General features: G+C 46.1%; 1 protein-coding gene across 12 annotated transcripts in view; it reads right to left on the bottom strand.

Annotated features, from left to right (window-relative positions):
• The window catches only part of zmiz1a (zinc finger, MIZ-type containing 1a), a 438789-nt gene that overhangs the window by 147346 nt on the left and 270946 nt on the right, over positions 1 to 20497 (bottom strand). For all 12 annotated transcript variants that reach the window (XM_060854361.1, XM_060854374.1, XM_060854365.1 and 9 more), the window contains exon 5: positions 8079 to 8184. In XM_060854361.1, the coding sequence (XP_060710344.1) occupies positions 8079 to 8184 (106 nt within the window). The remainder of the gene's footprint in view (positions 1 to 8078; positions 8185 to 20497) is intronic.

Genomic DNA, 20497 nt, shown 5'->3' with positions numbered 1-20497 from the left:
ATTTTTGACAAATATCTGTACCTTATTGGTGAGAGGGGCAAAGGTCAAAGGACACGTGAGGGGCAAGGTTTTTTTTAAGAGAGTGAGTGGTAGGAGTCTGAAATACACTGCTAGGGTGATGGTGGAGGTAAATAGGATAGGGACGCTTTGGGGACTGTTAGATAAGTACATGGACATACAAGGAATGGAGGGATATGGACCAAGGGTAGGTGAAAGGAGTAGTTTGGTTTGGCATCATGTTTGGCACAACATTATGGGCTGGAGGGTCCATTCCTATGTGCTGCACAGTTCTATGTTCTAAGTAACAGACTAGTTTCCCCCAACCCCTGAACTATTACATAAATGCTGCCCCATCACACTTCACTCCTGCTCTGACGAAGAGTCATCTTGACTCTAAATGTTATCACGCTCTCTCTGTGGACGCTTCCTGACCCGCTGTGATCTTCAGTGCTTACTGTTTTCAGTAGATTCCAGCATCTGGCTCAAAGGTAGAAGACAGAGGATGGTGGTGGAGGTTTGTTTTTCAGACTGGAGGCCTGTGACCAGTGGAGTGCCACAAGGATTGGTGCTGGGCCCTCTACTTTTTTTCATTTATATAAATGATTTGGATGCGAGCATAAGAGGTACAGTTAGTAAGATTGCAGATGACACCAAAATTGGAGGTGTAGTGGACAGCGAAGAGGGTTACCTCGGACTACAAGCGGATCTAGACCAGATGGGCCAATGGGCTGAGATGTGGCAGATGGAGTTTAATTCCGATAAATAGGAAAGTTTTGGGGAAGTAAATCTTAGTAGGACTTATACACTTAATAGTGAGGTCCTAGGGAGTGTTGCTGAATGAAGAGACCTTGGAGTGCAGGTTCATAGCTCCTTGAAAGTGGAGTCGCAGGTAGATAGGATAGTGAAGAAGGCGTTTGGTATGCTTTCCTTTATTGGTCAGAATATTGAGTACAGGAGTTGGGAGGTCATGTTGTGGTTGTACAGGACATTGGTCAGGCCACTGTTGGAATATTGCAGTTCTGGTCTCCTTCCTAACGGAAAGATTTTGTGAAACTTGAAAGGGTTCAGAAAAGATTTACAAGGATGTTGCCAGGGTTGGGGGATCTGAGCTACAGGGAGAGGCTGAACAGGCTGGGGCTGTTTTCTCTGGAGCATCAGAGGCTGAGGGGTGACCTTATAGAGGTTTACAATATTATGAGGGGCATGGATAGGATAGATAGACAAAGTCTTTTTCCTGGGGTTGGGGAGAGCAGAACTAGAGGGCATAGGTTTAGGGTGAGAGGGGAAAGATATAAAAGAGACCTAAGGGGCAGCTTTTTCACGCAGAGGGTGGTACGTGTATGGAATGAGCTGCCAGAGGGAGTGGTGGAGGCTGGTACAATTGCAACATTTAAAAGGTATTTGGATGCGTATATGAATAGGAAGGGTTTGGAGGGATATGGGCCGGGTGCTGGCAGGTGGGACTAGATTGGGTTGGGATATCTGGTCGGCATGGACGGGTGGACCGAAGGGTCTGTTTCCATGCTGTACATCTCTATGACAATCTACTTTATCTGTTCCCCTTAATATATTGAAATATTTGATTAAATCATTTAAATAAGAGGGAAAATGACACCAGCTATTCTTACAGACTCTCCCCTTGGAGTACAGACATTAACCTCTTACCAAAGCCAATACACCTTCCTGAAGGTGTGATGTCTAGAACTGTCCCCAGCACTCCATGTGCAATTTAATCAGGATGTTGTTTTGCAGACAAGCTGAAGGATGTGTTACCAGTGGGGTTAAATCCCAAAACAACCTTGTGGAATAATATAGTTAGTGAACCCTAACAGATCCAGTTCTTTATTGTCCTGCTGGTGAAACCACCCTGGGCTATCATCCAAGTGATTGACAATTTCCAGGCCTTTTGGTTAGTCCAATACAGCAATCTGATGGCCCAGCACCTTATTACATACAACACAGCAATTAAAGAATTCATGCACAGTGCCCAGGAACATAACCGACTTTTATAAAAATCAGATGTGACCACGTTAGGCTCAGTGATATTTTTACTTCACTCATTCAGAACCAGTTGTGTTGGGCCCTTACTCCAAAATAATTTACATTTATGTAGCGCCATTTTTTTTTCAGGCAATCTCAAAGTGTTGGGATACAGAGGAACCTCTATTATCCCGCGGGCGGGGAGTATTTTGTTCAGATAATTGAATGTTCAGATAACCAAATGCCAGATAACACAATTTAGCACAATAACAGGAACTTATGATTTTGTCTGGATAATCCAAAGTTAGGTTAGATTACTTATAGTGTGGAAACAGGCCCTTTGGCCCAGCAAGTCCACACCGACCCGCTGAAGCGCAACCCACCCATACCCCTACATTACCCCTTACCTAACACTACGGGCAATTTAGCATGGCCAATTCACCTAACCTGCACATCTTTGGACCGTGGGAGGAAACCGGAGCACCCGGAGGAAACCCACGCAGACACGGGGAGAATGTGCAAACTCCACACAATCAGTCGCCTGAGGCGAGAATTGAACCCGGGTCTCAGGCGCTGTGAGGCAGCAGTGCTAACCACTGTGCCACCGTGCCGCCCACTATGTGTGGAAATGTGGATAATCGAATGTTGGATAATCGAGGTTCCTCTGTATTTGAGGGATGGGAGGCCTTAGAAATAGCATTGAGAGGAGTAGTCAGTCTGTCGGGGTTGAGGGAGAATTGTAAATCGGCAGTGAGATGTCTGAGCTCAGTGCGTCAGATTGTCTGGATACACAGTCTGTAAGTGACCCAAAAACTGTTGGTCAGTCATTCAGCTCATTGAAAATGGCTGCTTGTTTTGGAAACAGTAGTAAGGCATAGGATCAGCACGTGTTGTGTTACAAACAAACCCCAAGGTGTGCTGACACCAAAAGGCATGAATGAATCTCTGCAGTGGGAACCCTTCCCCCACTCACAGTTATAAACATCACACTGATACTCGTTATTGAAGTCCAATGAGAGCAGCAAAGGAGGAAAGATCTCAGTCATGGACAGAATTCCGCTGTAACACTGCTGTCCTTGGACAGCCCTGAGGTACATGCAGTGTTGTGACACAAAACCAGAGATATTCCCTACAAGGCAAACGGCAATCACTCATTAATGTCCTTTTGGAGTCAGGCCTGCCCAACCCATCACAGGGTAGGGGGAGTTCAAACCCAGATGTTTAAGGAGAAAGATTTAAAAGGGACCCGAGGGGCAACATTTTCACACAGAGGGTGGGACGTGTATGGAATGAGCTGCCAGAGGAAGTGGTGGAGGCTGGTACTATTACAACATTTAAAAGGAATCTGGGTGGGGATGTGAATAGGAAGGGTTTGGAGGGATAGGGGCCAAATGCTGGCAACTGGGAGTGGAATTATTTAGGATATCTACTCGGCATGGACTGGTGGACTGCAGGGTCTGTTTCCGTACGGTACATCTCTATGGCTATATGACCTGAGCCCTCTGTGTTGTGCAGTGGCATTGACCCTATCTCTGACCCAGGAGGCCTGGCTTCAAGTGCTGCCTGCTCCAGAAAGCCGTAACATCTCTGGGTTGATGAAAAAATACTATGAAGCAGATCTGTGCAGTAACCAGCAAATACTCTCGATGCCTTTACAGAGATGTGGGCATTGTGAGGGATACACTCCACTCCACTCCAGCTCCATTTTGATTTTACACCTTCCTGCTCTCCCTCAGACTGTTATTCTGCTCTTAATAGGCTTTGCATATAAATATCTAATTGGTTACCTGGGGGCAGGAGGGGGCGTGTTTACTGGTGGCAGTTAATAGTTAGAAACAAAAGTCACTGTGATTTGGTGATGGGGAGAGAAAAAGTATTAGTTTGTGTTTGAAAGCACTTCTGAATATAAAAAGTCAGAAAAGTAAAGCAGACCTTTGCAGAACTGTGTGCCCTGGCCTGGGACTAGCCTCCAACCATGAGCTGAGGGTTTATTTTTCACCAATAGATCCCCAAGTTCCATTTCAGTTCAGGCTTCCCGAGTTATTACAAAACCACAAACACCAAGATTGTAAATCGAAGGTTTTCTCTCCTTTAATGCGAATGGCACTTTGAAAATGTAACGAGTTGATGGGTTGACAGTCCAAATGGAACAAGGAAATTTGGATTGGAGCTGCATCCAATGCTGAAGGCACAGAATACCTGCCTGCTCTCTATCCACTGACCTTCCCTGTTACAAACTCTTACTAAAATTTTCTTCATGCACAACAAAAAAAAGTGAATGAATTTTCATGTCACTGATTCTCCCCCCTACTCCTTGCAAGTTGATGGTTAATTGGACTTCATCGTCCAGAGATGTGTAGGTTAGGTTGAATGGCCTTGCTAAATTGCCCGGTAGTGTCCAGGGATGAGATTACATTCTCTACAGGCCCTTCTGCCCAAAAAGGTCCACACTGCCCCTCCGAAGGGTAACCCACCCAGACCCATTCCCCTACCCTACATTTACCCCTGCCTAATGCACCTAACACTATGGGCAGGCTGGGTGGGTAATGTAGAGTTACGGGGACAGGATAGGATGCTCTTTGGAGGCTCAGTGCAGACTCGCTTGGTCGAATAGCCTCTTTCTTCACGGTCGGGTGCCTGAGGTTGTAAGTGGTAACAGGAATCTGGGTCTGTGAACGTAATGTGGCGCCCCTCCTCGTTTTTGGCTTCCTCTCCCTTTCTCAGTTTTAGGTTCGATCCTGAGTGTTGTACCGGGGATGGAGTCTTCAAATCCAACTGGCTCTCTTCAGGTTGGCCTTTTGTTAAACCAGCTGCAGGTGTAGGACTTAGCACAGATATCACTGCAACGCTACGGCCCTACTATTTCCAGGTTAGCTGAAGACACGAGTGGAGGGAGCTGTTTGTCTGTGGAAGGCATCATAGCTGAGTTCCATTCTGATCTCAGACCAAGTCCAGATATACTTCCCAGCTGCTGATGACTAGATAATGATCAGGAGCAGGAATTCTGGTGAGGTGTTAATGTTGAGTTTGCCCCAGGATAGCTGAGCCAAGTGCAGTGAAAAACAAGCTCCCCACAGAGACTAACCACCTCGAGGCAGACTGAGAATTAACCTGGAGACTGGCCTGGTTGGAATGATTCCAAAACTTCAAATGGAATGAATGTCAGAAAATAAAAGAACTTTTTCCCCAGATTGTCTCATTTTATGGATGATGTAAATGACATTTACATTCACTAAAGAGCCAATCCAGTTGCTGAAGTCCATGGACTTTTATATTTGATCACAGAGGACATGGGAGTTGCTGGCTGGGTCCATCCCCTTGTGAAGGTGGTGGTGAGCTGCAGCTGCGCTCCATGTGGTGTATAGGAAGATGGAAAACCCTGATTGGGACAGAGGGACACTGTACATGGATAACCACACCAGGTGGCAGTCAAAGAGAACCCGTGCAGTAGCTGGATTGCTGTTGAACATGCAGCAAAGGGAGGGGTCAAGCTGCAAATTCAAGGAGTAGCAATCAAACATTGTGCAGGGCAAAGGCTGAGCAACACAAATCCTCAAAGGGAGGAGTGTACATCGTGCCCAGACTGATAGACTGTACAGTCCCACTGAGCCACGAGTTAATGGGAGTTTCCACTCAATTGTCAATCGGCATGGTTAGTGCCCTCAGACCTCTGTCACCTCTGGCAGGCCAATGATCATGGACAAGGGGCCGTGACTGCCTGGTGACTGACATCACTGAGAAATGGCTGAGGAGTTTGCTGTCTTTGCTTCACAGGCATTCGACCAAGTGGCTGGAGTAGAACAGGAAGTCCACGTTAGTTTTGGACGATAAGACTGTGCGCCAAGGTCACAGAGCGAGGACCGAGGATTTGCCGAATTCGTTTTTACCTTCAGGTCATTTTTTACATCACAAGGAGCAGACCGACTTAGAACATATAACGTTACAGCGTAGTACAGGCCCTTCGGCCCTCGATGTTATACCGACCTGTGAAATTAATCTGATGCCCATCTAACCTACACCATTCCATTATTATTCATATGTTTGTCCAATGCCCTTAACATTAGCAAGTCTACTACTGTTACAGGCAGGTCATTCCACACCCCTACTACTCTCCAATGAAGAAACTATCCCCGACATCTGTCCTAAATCTATCACCCCTCAATTTAAAGCTACGTCCCCTCGTGCTAGCCATCACCATCTGAGGAAAAAAGGCTCTCATTGTCCACCCGATCTAACTCTCTGATTATCTTATACGTCTCGATTAAGTCACCTCTCAACCATCTTTGCTCCAATGAAAACAGCCTCAGTTTCCTCAGCCTTTCCTCATACAACCTTCCCTCCACACCAGGCAACATCCTAGTAAATCCCCTTTGAATCCTTTCTAAGCTTCCTTATCCTTCCTATAATACGGTGACCAGAACTGCACGCAATACTCCAGGTCTGGCCTTACCATTGTCTTGTACAGCTGAAGCATGACCTCATGGCTCCAGAACTCAATCCCCCTACCAATAAACACCAACACCCATATGCCTTCTTAACAACCCTATCAACCTGGGTGGCAACTTTCAGGGGTTTATGCACCTGGACACCGAGATCTCTCTGTTCATCCAAGCTGCCAAGAATTTTACCATTAGCCCAGTACTCTGCATTCCTGTTATTTCTTCCAAAGTGAACTACCTCACACATTTCCGCATTAACCTCTAGCTCTGCATCTTATCTATGTCCGTCTGTAACCCACAACATCCTTTGGCACTATCCACAACACGGCCTACTTTAGTGTCATCCACAAATTTACTAGTCCATCCTTCCACGCCCACCTCCAGATCATTTATAAAAATGACAAACAGCAGTGGGCCCGAAACAGATCCTTGCAGTACACCACTGGTAACTGAGCTCAAGGATGAACATTGCCCATCAACCACCACCCTCTGTCTTCTTTCAGCTAGCCAATTTCTGATCCAATCTGCTAAATCACCTTCAATCCCAAAACTCTGTATTTTTGCACAACCTTATGGTGCTACCGTGTGGAACCTTATCAAACATCTTACTGGCGCTAACAAATCAATTAATTGAACAGAAAAGCCTTCATCCACTTGTAGATGGGTAGCTGTCAGTGAGATAAGATGAATCAACCCAAGGATGTGAAACAAATTCAATGAGTCTTCATGCAAAGTGTGCTTTCAGTAGCTGTGAATGTATGACTGTGTGCCTGTATGTCCACCTGTCAGAGAGTACATGTCTGAGAGAGGCAGAGAGGAACGTAGGGGGGGAAGAGAGCGAGTGCATGCATGTTTGAGTGAGACAGAAAGCGCGAATGTACGAGAGAGAGGGAGCGCGCAGGAGAGGGCGAGAGAGGGAGCACGCGGGAGAGGGGTAGAGTGTGCGGGAGAGGGGGAGGGCGCGCGCGAGAGGGAGGGGGAGGGCGCGCGTGAGAGAGAGCGGGGGGGCGCGAGAGGGAGCAGGGGCACGCAAGAGAGAGCGTGGGGGTGCGCGAGAGAGAGGGAGAGCGCGAGCGCGCAGGAGAGAGGGAGAGCGCGAGGGAGAGCACGAGGGAGGAGAGGGAGAGCGCAAGCGTGCGCCTGAGAGAGGGGGCGCACCTGAGAGAGGTTGCAAGAGAGAGGGCGCGAGAGAATGTGCGAGAGTCTGCGTGACAGCGCAGGGGCTGTGTGAGGTGGGGTGTGCCAGTGTAGTGGGGTGTGCCAGTGTGGTTACATTCACATCACCCAATGGTAGCACCATCACCGCATGTGCTGATGTGACCAAGCAAGTTGAACCAGCAGATTATTTGTCAAGTATGACATTCCACAACCATCTGATTGGTCAAATCCTCCAAGACCTAGAGCAAGGGTCGTACCATCTCAGGACTTGTTCACCATGTCAGCAACTTGATCCACGGAGACTTGAAATGAATGGCACACAAGAGAAGGGATGGCTCCATTTGAAATACAGATCAGTCATTTTACAGAAAGCAATGTATATTTTCCTGTCGTAAAGCTGGTTGAGTTGAAGGGCGTGGAGGGTGTTGTGGGGGGAGGAGCAGTGTGTGGAGGAGGGAACCTCCAGATTTACAGCAAACACAAGCACTTTTTTTTTCCTACCTGCTGATTTTGGAGTGAATTTGTCTCTGTTTGCAGCACAGACAGCCAGCAGCCTGTATCCAAGATCCAAGTCAAAGCCTTGTTGCGCAGCTACCCTGCTGACAACCTAGAGCAGAAACAAAAGCACAGCACACCATTAACTCAGAGTTCCACATAGCAGAGCATAAGGAGAAAGGGGGGCAATTGTGTCTGCCTCATCACAACTGCTGCTTGGTTTTGGAGTAGTCAGAAAGAGGGAGTGCGAGCAAACAGATGAAGCTCTATAATTTTTTTTCTGACACACACCTTTCCTTCCCCAGGCTCTTTTGTGCTTTAAGCTGCCATTGAATATTGCCTTGATTCACAGCAGTGAAGAAATACTGTTGTAAAGTAAGCTTCAGGCTTGTAAGTCTCGCACAAACCGGGCTCAGAGCCAAGTCTGAGCAAACACTCCCTCATTTTCTCTTGGCAAGTCACATTTAATGGGTTCATCATTAACACATCCTGGTTTCGGGTGAGCACTTGAAGGGCTCAGGCACCAGTGTGTGCAGGAACCTTCTGCATTCAAGGAGGGGCTTTGAAAGACAGACACACATTTTTGATTCAAACCACCCCCCCACTACCCCCAATCCTGAACGTTCAAGTTAACCCTTTTTCTGGAGATCTAGCATCACGATTTTTTTGTTAGGCATCTCAAATTTCCGTTGGGTCCCCACTGCAGACAGAATGCGAGGAGCCAGTTTTATAGTCTTTTAGTTGAGAAAAGCCTGTGTCTCCAATGGGATTTACAAGGCGGCAGGAAGATAAATGAGGGGATCGATAGTGGGAGGCTCCTGCCCTCCAAAGGCTCCATTTTCTGGGCACTTCAGGACAATAGAACACATGTTAACTGGTTCAGCAGCGTGAAGCCAACACGGCCTGTTCAGTCCTGGCGTGATCTGTGATAGCACTCTAATCAGAAAGTTATGGTTCCTCCTCCCATACATAAAACGTAGGCAGACACTACCAAAGCAGTGCCCACGGAGTGCTACATTGTCGCAGGGGCTGCATTGTTCTGGATCTGAAGCTCTGTCTACACACCCTGGCGGATGTCAATGGCTCACACAGCGCGATTCTCAACGTGGAGGTGCCGGTGTTGGACTGGGGGTGGACAAAGTCAGAAGTCACATGACACCAGGTTATTGTCCAACAGGTTTATTTAAAAATCCCAAGCCTCGCCTATAGAAGGGTTACGCTGATTTCCTCACCTCCTGATGCTGCCTGGCTTGCTGTTTGTCTCCATGACTTGTCCGGACTTGTCCGACCTGCCTAGCTCCTTTTCCACCTATCCACTCCACCCTCTCCTCCCTGACCTATCACCTTCCTCTCCTCCCCCACTCACCTATTGTACTCTATGCTACTCTCTCCCCACCCCCACCCTCCTCTAGCTTATCTCTCCACACTTCAGGCTCTCTGCCTTTATTCCTGATGAAGGGCTTTTGCCCAAAACATCGATTTCGTTGCTCGTTGGATGCTGCCTGAACTGCTGTGCTCTTCCAGCACCACTGATCCAGAATCTGGTTTCCAGCATCTGCAGTCATTGTTTTTACCTCGTTGATTTTAACCCGACTGTGAATCCTCTTGCAAGGATGCCTGCCTTGAAGAAGGTTTCCTCCTCTCTCTACAAGAATCTCAGGGAGTCCCTCTCCCACTGCAACTCCCAGGTCATTTCCTCTGCCCTGAAGCTCTTCAAACTCTATGCGACTCTCTCCCCACCCCACCCTCCCCTAGCTTATCTCTCCACGCTCCCAGCTCACTGCCTTTATTCCTGGTCAAGGGCTTTTGCCTGAACTGTCGATTTCGCTGCACTTTGGATGCTGCCTGAACTGCTGTGCTCTTCCAGCACCACTGATCCAGAATCTGGTTTCCAGCATCTGCAGTCATTGTTTTTACCTTGCTGTGTTCTTCCTGCCTGTCTTCTTTGGATTCCAGCATCTGAGGTTTTTTGCCTCTTGGCTGATGAAGGGATAGCGCACCGAAAGCTTGTGATTTCAAATAAACCTGGAGTTGCGTGACTGCAGACTATGTCCACAATTCTAAAGGAACAGGAGCAGGGGATGTTCTCCCCAGTGTCCTGGTCAATAATTGCTTCTCAACTGGGATCATTGAAACCAGATGATCTGGTCATTAATATCATTGTAGAATGCGGAACCATGCTGTGCACTGATTGGCTGCTTTGTCTTTTACATCACACCAGTGATCACAGCCAATTAAATTCCCTTCCTCGAAAAGAGAAGGCATTTGGAAAGGGACAAAATAACCATATTATTCCTCTGATCTTTCAAAAATAAGATCTTAAACCTTCAGGGATGTTTGTCGGTGATACAAATTAGACTGAGTGTGAGCGACCATTTACAGTTAGCACGCTTCCTTCAAAATAAAGAGCTTAAGTCTTGATAACAATCACATGACTGTGACAGACTTTTAATCCATAAGGGAATCAAAGGATTCTGGGAGAAAGGCAGGAAAGTGGAGTTGAGGATGATCAGATCTCATGGAGTGGTGGAGCATGCTTGATGGTATTCCTATACCTGAAGACCTATTAATGGTCCTTTTTGGCTACATAGCCAGCAAAATGGGGAGAGCAGAATTGTCCTGAGGCTCTCTATTGTCCATCTTGGAGGGGAGATGAAGCTTCACTTTGACACCTTAAATCATGTCAGCATAGACTTGGCGATGGATTATATCTTCATCTCTCAGTGTGCAAACTGGCTTCAAACACACTCACACCCTGCACCTTATTTGGATATTTCTGTTCTGCATATAAACACAAACTGCTCCTGTCAAAACGGGTTAACAGCCTCCTGGGCTGTGAGTGCAGATGGTTTATGGGCATCTGGGCAAAATCTGACCCAGCACATACAGAGAAAGTCACCATCTTGTAACAACCCCATACAATAAACGATGACCCACCCCATACTGCACTCCACACGCCCCCCCACCCCAGATCACCCAATCCCCAACCTGACAGACACAGGGCAGCACCTCTGAGTCATTCCCATCCCAATTGGGGAAGATCAACTCATTGACCTACAGGATAGTTCTGCACGTTCTGATGTCCGTCCAACACTGTATCTGAAGGATTGCAGCTCTGACAATGCAGTACCTCCTCTCAACACCTGCTCCTCCCTCACCTCTATCCAAGGCCCTAAAGGAGCCTTCCACATCCATCAAAGTTTTACCTGCACATCCACTAATATCATTTATTGTATCCGTTGCTCGCAATGCGGTCTCCTCTACATTGGGGAGACTGGGTGTCTCCTAGCAGAGCGCTTTAGGGAACATCTCCAAGACACCCGCACCAATCAACCACACCGCCCTGTGGCCCAACATTTCAACTCCCCCTCCCACTCTGCCGAGGACATGGAGGTCCTGGGCCTCCTTCACCACCACCGCTCCCTCACCACCAGACGCCTGGAGGAAGAACGCCTCATCTTCTGCCTTGGAACACTTCAACCCCAGGGCATCAATGTGGACTTCAACAGTTTCCTCATTTCCCCTTCCCCCATCTCACCCTAGTTCCAAACTTCCAGCTCAGCACTGTCCCCATGACTTGTCCGGACTTGTCCTACCTGCCTATTTCCTTTTCCACCTATCCACTCCACCCTCTCCTCCCTGACCTATCACCTTCATCCCCTCCCCCACTCACCTATTGTATTCTATGCTACTCTCTCCCCACCCCCACCCTCCTCTAGCTTATCTCTCCACACTTCAGGCTCACTGCCTTTATTCCTGATGAAGGGCTTTTGCCCGAAACGTCGATTTCGCTGCACTTTGGATGCTGCCTGAACTGCTGTGCTCTTCCAGCACCACTGATCCCAGAACTGCTCCAGGATTGTCAGCCGAGATTCTGTGCTCAGCTCTCTGGTGTGGGATTTGTCACTATTTGTAAACAATGGCTGATACCAGGACTCAATGAGCCAGAGAGTCATACCACATTTAATTTACCCGTTTACCTGTCAATTAACTGGCTGGTGACAATCCCCTTAAGTTACCAAAAACTGGGCCATTCAAACAGAGACTAATAAGCCCTTAGTTCTCACTCCCCTTATAATATCTTTCTGCCAATCCAACTGTATATGCATCATTACCTCAGTAAAAGATTGTGAATGTGACACCTTGAATTTCAGTAGTGAACCTGCAGACGTTTAAGATAACTAATAGCATGAGTCTTCAACAATGCCATGTCTCAGAAAACAGGGTCAGAGGTCACACAACACCAGGTTACAGTCCAACAGGTTTATGTGAAATCACAAGCTTTCATATCGCTGCCCCTTCGTCAGGTAAAATACCTTCACCTGAGAAAGGAGCAGCGCTCTGGATAAAATCGATATGGAACGGATGTTTCCTTTTGTGGAGCATTCTAGAACAAGGAGGGTTATTATCTTAGGATAAGGGGGAGCAAATTTCAAACAGAGTTGAGGAGAAACTACTTGATTAGATTACTTACAGTGTGGAAACAGGCCCTTTGGCCCAACAAGTCCACACTGACCCTCCGAAGCGCAACCCACCCAGACCCATTCCCCTACATTTACCCCTTCATCTAACACTACGGACAATTTAGCATGGCCAATTCACATAACCTGCACATTTTTGGATTGTGGGAGGAAACCGGAGGAAACTCAAGCAGACACAGGGAGAATGTGCAAACTCCACACAGACAGTTGCCTGAGGCGGGAATTGAACCTGTGCCTCTGGCGCTGTGAGGCAGCAGTGCTAACCACTGTGCCACCGTGCCTCCCAAAGGGCTGTGAGTCTGTGGAAATTTGCTCCCCCAAAATGCAGTGGATGCTGGGACAGTGAGTAAATTGAAGGCAAAGTTACCGACCGTTGATTGGTAATGGGTTGAAGGGATATAGAGAGAAGGCAGAAAAATGGGGGTGAGGCACATATCAGCCATGATCAAATGGCAGGGCAGACTCAATGGGCCGAATGGTCTAATTCTGCTCCTATATCTTACAAGCTTAGGAAAGCTTGGGATTTCAAATAAATCTGGTGTCATGTGACTTCTGACCTTGTCCACCCCAGTCCAACAGTGGCACCCACACATCTAGAAAACATTTCCTTCTTCAGAACGTTTGGAATAATATGTTTGCTCTCATCCTCACTCTCCAATGTAGAGAATGTAAACATTGGTGTGAAGAGACATTTAGAATTAGACAGTATGAGCAATTAAACATGAAACCTTTAGTATCTCTCCCTAGCAGACTCCCTCTGCTGGTACACGAGTGTATAATAGCCTCAAAAGGCAGAGTGAAAGCTTCCATGCATTATAACTGGTGCTCAAGGTAAGAAGGGCTTATGCCCGAAACATCGATTCTCCTGCTCCTTGGATGCTGCCTGACCTGCTGCGCTTTTCCAGCAACATATTTTCAGCTCAAGGTAATGAAAGTGCCAGCCTGAAGCATGTGTGCCTGTCTTCTTTTTAATTAGCACACAACAATGGAAACTTGTGTTCAGTACAGAGCAATAAGTACAGAGCAAACTGGCAGTGTGATGAATAGACAGGAATCGAGGAGTCCCCAGAGCACCAGACTGAATTAATGATTTTATTACTGCGCAGGGGAGTTGTTTACCGACAACTGTTATTTTGTTGTGAAAAGCAAAACAAAATGTAGGTGTCCATGCAGTTGAAAACATTAAATAAAAACTGAAAAAGTGAAAAATACAAATTGCTGGAAAAGCTCAACAGATCTGGCAGCATCTGTGGAGAGAAATCAGAGTTAATGCTTACGGTCAAGTGACCTTTCCTCAGATTCACAAGTTCCTGATCTCTGACTCAGTAACCTTTCCTTTCCAAACACCCTTTCCACATCCACTCTGTTAAGTCCTCAAAGAAACTTGTATCTTTCAATAAGGTCTTCTCTCATTCTTTGATTTTCCAACAAATATAAGTTCAAATCTACTCCTAAGATACTTTCTTCATACCTAGTATCAGTCTAATGAACCTTCTCTAGACGCTTCCAGTGACAATACATTTTTCCTGAGAAAAGAGGCTTAATGCTGTTCACAGTATTCCAAAAGTGCTCTAACTTATGCCATGAATTGATTTAACAAAACCTCCCTATTTTTATACTCATTCCTTTTAAAATGAAGGCCAATATATCATTTGCCTTCCCCAGTACCTGCTGAAATTGCATGATAGCTTCTAGTGTTACATAGGTGAGAACCTCAAATCCCTCTGTTCAGTAGCTTTCTGCAGTCTTTCTCCATTTAAATAATATTTAGCTCCTTCATTCTTCCTGCTAAAATGCATAACTTCACATTTCCTCACATCATATTCTATGTGCCAAGTTCTTGCCTACTCAAGGTCATGCAGCATAGAAACAGACCTTTCGGTCCATGCCGAACATAATTCCAAACTATACTAGTCCCACCTGCCGGGAAGAAAGTGAGGACTGCAGATGCTGGAGTATCAGAGCTGAAAATGTGTTGCTGGAAAAGCGCAGCAGGTCAGGCAGCATCCAAGGAGCAGGAAATTCGACGTTTCGGACATAAGCCCTTCATCAGTCGCAGTCCCACCTGCCTGCTCCTGGCTCATATCCCTCCAAACCGTTCCTATTTATCTATCTATCCAAATGTCTTTTAAAAAGATCCACCACTTCCTCAGAAAGTTTATTCCACATGCAAACCAACCACCATGTTGAAAAAAAAGGCTCATGTCTTTTTTAAATCTCTCTCCTCTTACTTTAACAATGTGCCTGTAGTCTTGAAACTCCCCATCCAGGGGACCATGAACTCTATCTATACTTATTATTTTATAAACTTCTCAACCTCCTAAACACCAGTGAACAAAGTCCCAGCATATCCAGCCTTTTTTTATACAACTCAAACCTTCCATATCTGGCAACATCCTGCTGAAGCTCATCCGAACCCTCTCCAACTGGATAATATCCTTCCTGTAACTGCGTGACCACAACTGGACACAGTACTCCAGAAAAGGCCTCACCAAAATCCTGTACAACCTCAACATGACTTACCAACTCCTATGAGGAGAAAGTGAGGTCTGCAGATGCTGGAGATCAGAGCTGAGAATGTGTTGCTGGAAAAGCGCAGCAGGTCAGGCAGCATCCAAAGAGCAGGAAACTCGACGTTTCGGGCATAAGCCCTTCTTCAGGAATTACCAACTCCTATACTCACTGAGCTTAGACTGTTTCTGATGAAGAGCTCTTGCCCAAAACGTCGATTCTTCTGCTCGTCGGATGCTGCCTGACCTGCTGTGCTTTTCCAGCACCACACTCTCGACTCTGATCTCCAGCATCTGCAGTCCTCGCTTTCTCTTAGCTTAGACTGGGGTCAGGATTTTTCACTTATTGCAAAAGTGTAAATCCAGCTTCATTGACATTCATGGTTTCTCTCCCAGTGGGGCTCAGCCTCGAATGGACAGCTGCAGTAAAAAGATCATGTTGATTGCACAAGCTGATGGATATGGAGCGTAAACGCTAGCACAGCACTGCCGGCCAACTGGCCTGTAGCTGCCTGCTATATGACAAGCTGCAGAACATAATCCACTCTCTCTGGGTAAACAGCCTCTTCCTTACGCTATCGCACTTCTCACTATTAGAAGAGTCAAGAAAAGGGATATCAGGCATGGATGAGATGGACCGAAGGGTCTGTTTCCATGCTGTACATCTCTATGACACTGTCCCACGAGTCTGCAGTTTGCTTCCTTACATTTCAGGAAGCAACGCTCGTGTCAATTTCGGCAGTGAGCCAAGGAGAGAAAAGAGACCTGTCTGAGCAGAAAGGGAGTCAGGAAAAGCTGCTATCACAGGAATAAGGAAAGCCCCAGGATGGTAGAGATGTGAAAGGTTCAGTCATGTTTTAAAAAAAGGTAAATCTCTGAATAAGCAATGAAATATGCACTGTTTGCACTATCTTGTTCTAATATATACTACAGGGGATTGTAACTGAAGCAGAAACTAAGAAAGTAGGTTTATTGCTATGTTCATATTTATCCTCAAGCTCCAAAATCCAAAGAGATTAGGGATCTTCACGTGTTCCTTTGGTCTCTCTGACACTGCTGGTAAAGATTTTATCGCTTCCCCACTGTCACGATCTCCTCTGGCCCATTCTCATTCCTTCCCACACAGAAGAAAAAGAAACGCTATTTTTCTCAAACTCCAAGGTCTTCATTAGCTGTGTTTACTTTGAATTTTGATGGTGTACTGGGGCTGCTGGCTCACAGTAGGTCTGTAATCAGCACTTTGGCTTATACTGGGAAATGGCGAGGAGGGAAATACAATAGTTAAGCAACATCTGGTACGAGAAAGTTTGCCGGGTTAATGCTGGAGTTGTTTAAACCAACTTTGAGAGGAGTGGTTTATAACACAGGAATTATGGGCTTAGTAGACCGTCATTATTAAGTCATAGAATCCCTGCAGTGTGGAAACAGGCCATTCAGCCCACAGAGTTCACACCAACCCTCCAAAGAGCATCCCACCTTGAGCCACCTACCCCATCCTATCCCTGTAACCCTGCATATTTCATGGCCAATCCACCTAATCTGCACATTTTGGAGGAAACCGGAGTGCCCGGAGGAAACCCACGCAGACACGGGGAGAATGTGCAAACTCCACACAGTTACCCGAGGGTGGAATGGAACCCAGGTCCCTGGCGTTGTGCGGCAGCAGGGCTAACCACTGAGCCACCAGGCTGCCCTAGCTGAGACTGAGTAAGACATTTGCAGGTTTCAATCCAGAAGCTTGAACACAGTATCATGTTATAACTACGTTATAGCAGTGGCCACAGCGACTGCAAAGCAGGTTAGACCAAGTCCTGAGGTTTTCAAAGGCTTCATGAAGACGCAAGCACCTTGTTTTTTTTTCTGAGTACAACATGAATGTCAAATTGCACTTATATAGCACCTTTGATGTAGTAAAACTGTCCCAAATTACGTCACAGACGCACAAAAAAAATGAGGTCAAGTGTCAAAAAAGAAGCTTGTTTTCAGGGATGAATAAAAGGTGGAAAGAGAGAGTTAGAGAGAGAGAGAGAGTGAGGGAGACTGAGAAGGTTAGAAAAGGAATTCCATAGCTTAGGGCCTTGGAAGTGGTAGAGTGATGACAACCAAGGCTCCATGAGAGGCCAGTCTCACCTTCTCTCAGCTTAACGTTCTCTTTAAAAAAAAAACGACTTTCAGTCAATGTGGTGGGGTGGAAAAAAAATGTTCAACAGCTTCATTGGACCAGTCCAACAGCCATCTGTTTTCACTAACTGGTACTGACATGGACCATGTTGCTTTCATTATACCTCTTTCCTCAACAGATTAAAATGATAACATCTCTTACATTTTGAGATTGATTTAATGATAAACTTATTTGGGCGACTGACTGCGTCAGCTAACCAAAACGTGCTCTTCAGACATACAATATGTACAGAACCCCTTGAAATTTTTCACTTATTGGGTAACAGAAATGTGGAAAGGAAGTGATGATTAAAAAGAAAAGACAGGCTTGCATTTGTGTGCAGCCTTAGGATGTTGCAAAGCAACTTACAGCCGACAAAGTACTTTTGAAGAGTAAAGCACCATTATGTAATGCTTATTAAATGTGCAAGACACACTCCTGATTCATTCTTATGTACAAAGTCAATGATCCGGTCACCTAAGTTAGTTAAGTTTGCTCAGAAGCACTTTGGGGAAAGTTGACGACTAATACCAGAAGGAGGAGTGCTGTTTTATGAGGGAAGGTCACTCAGGGCAGGCCACTGGAGGGTGAAAGAGTTAAGAGTTGACTTTATTGAAACATTAAAAAGGGTCTGAGAGGTCATGACAGGGTTAATGTGCTTCCTCGACAGAGGACCTAGAACTATTAGGCTTGAAGAGATTGCCCATTTAAAACAAGAAAGGATTCAGAAAAGATTTACAATGATTTTTGAGGGTTTGAGCTGCAGGGAGAGGCTGGATAGGCTGGGGCTGTTTTCCCTGGAATGTCAGAGGCTGAGGGATGGCCTGATAGAGGTTTATAAAACCATGAAGGGCTTGGATAGGGTGCATACCTGAACTCTTTTTCCCCAGGGTACGGGGTCCAAAACTAGAAGGCGTAGATTTAAGGTACGAGGCGTAATATATTTAAAAGAGACCTAAGGGGCAGCTTTTTCACACAGAGGGTGGTGCCAGTGTGGAATGAGTTGCCAGAGGAAGTGGTGGAGGCTGGTACAATTACAGCATTTAAAAGGCATCTGGATGACTTTATGAATAGGAAGGGTTTGGAGGGATATGGGCCAAGTGCTGGCAAATTGGAGTAGATTTGTTCAGGATATCGGCATGGACAAGTTGGGCCGAAGGGTCTGTTTTTGTGTTGTATATCTCTAATTCTAAGTGAGGGTTCCTTTTTCTTTTCAAAATGCCTTAGTTATCACCTTCTTTTGAAGAAGAATCTTCGAATAATTTTACAGCAGAGACAGACAGGTTCTTGGAATGGGGGTAAAAGGTTATCTGGGTAGGTGGGAGTGCAGAGTTAAGACTACAGTCAGATCAGCTATGGGTTTACTGAACAGTATAGCAGGCTCAAAGGACTGAGTGGCCTACCCTTGCTTCTAGCTTGTAAATATTACACTATCATACCAGACAAATATTGTCCTTTCATCCCACAGCATTAATGCACTTCTCTCTCTCTCTCTCTCTCTGTCTCTCTCTCTCTCTGTCTCTCGAGGGCAATTATGGATGGGAAATAAAGGTTAGCTTAACCAATGATGATCAAATCCCACAAACAAATGCTGTTAACATGTACTGATGGAGAGGAATGAAGAATCATCTCAAATTCAGCCACTAGCTAGTGCAGTTGAGCAATGTTGTATTGACTGGTTGCACCGTGACACAGAAACAGTTTTGCTTATTGTCACACAGAGAATTATTTTAAACAAGGTATAAATAGTGTTAGGGTCATAGAGCTGCACAGCATGGAAACAGGCCCTTCAGTCCAACTCAGCCACGCCGACCAGATATTCTAACCTAATCTAGTCCCACCTGCCAGCACCCGGCCCATATCCCTCTAAACCCTTCCCACTCACAGACCCAGCTAGATGCATTTTAAATGTTGTAATTGTACCAGCCTCCACCACTTCCTCTGGCAGCTCATTCCATACACGTACCACCCTCTGTGTGAAAACGTTGCCTCTTAGGTCCCTTTTAACTTATTCCCCTCTCACCCTAAACCTATGCCCTCTAGTTCTAGACTCCCACCTCCCCAGGGAAAACAGCTTGTCTATTTACCCCATCCATGCCCCTCATGACTTTATAAACCTCTGTAAGGTCACCCCTCAGCCTCCGATGCTCCAGGGAAAACAGCCCCAGCCTGTTCAGCCTCTCCCTGTAGATCAAATTCTCCAACCCTGGCAACATCCTTGTAAACCTTTTCTGAACCCTTTCGAGTTTCACAACATCCTTCCAATAGGAAGGAAAGCAGAATTGCATGGAATATTCCAAAAATGGCCTAACCAATGTCCTGGACAACTGCAACATGATCCCTCAACTCTATTACTCAATACTCTGACCAATAGAGGAAAGCATACCAAATGCCTTCTTCACTATCCTATCTACCTGCAACTCCATTTTCAAGGAGCTATGAACCTGCACTCCAAGGTCTCTTTGTTCAGCAACACTCCCTAGGACCTTACCATTAAGCGTATAAATCCTGCCCTAATTTGCCTTTCCAAAATGCAGCACCAACATAAAAACTGACTGCAAAAGCTTCTATAGGTATGTGAAGAGAAAAAGATTCATGAAGGTCCCTTACAGTCAGAAACAGGGGCATTTATAATGAGAAGTAAAGAAATGACTGACCGACTAAATACATAATTTGGTTCTGTGTTTTGTGTCATTTAAAAGGTATCTGGATGGGTATATCAATAGAGGGTTTAGAGGGATATGGGCCGGGTGCTGGAAGGTGGGACTAGATTGGGTTGGGATATCTGGTCGGCATGGACAAGTTGGACCGAATGGTCTGTTTCTGTGCTGTACATCTCTAAGACTCCAAACTCCATCTGCCTCTCCTCAGCCCATTGGCCCATCTGATCAAGATCCCATTGTAATCCGAGGTAACCTCCTTCGCTGTCCCGTACACCTCCAATTTTGGTGTCACCTGCAAACTTACTAACTATGTCTCCTATTTTCATATCCAAATCATTTATATAAACGACGAAAAGTAGTGGACCCAGCACCAATCCTTGTGGCACACCACTGGTCACAGGCCTCTAGTCTGAAAAACAACCCTCCACCACCACCCTCTGTCTTCTACCTTTGAACCAGTTCTGTATCCAAATGGCTAGTTCTCCCTGTATTCCATGAGATGTAACCTTGCTAACCAGTCTACCGTGAGGAACATGGTCGAATGCCTTACTGAAGTCCATATAGATCACATCTACCACTCTGCCCTCATCAATCCTCTTTGTTACTTCTT

Source organism: Hemiscyllium ocellatum, chromosome 43 (genome assembly GCF_020745735.1).
Source record: "Hemiscyllium ocellatum isolate sHemOce1 chromosome 43, sHemOce1.pat.X.cur, whole genome shotgun sequence".
Taxonomy (NCBI): domain Eukaryota; kingdom Metazoa; phylum Chordata; class Chondrichthyes; order Orectolobiformes; family Hemiscylliidae; genus Hemiscyllium; species Hemiscyllium ocellatum.
This window is presented reverse-complemented; position numbering and strand designations above follow the sequence as displayed.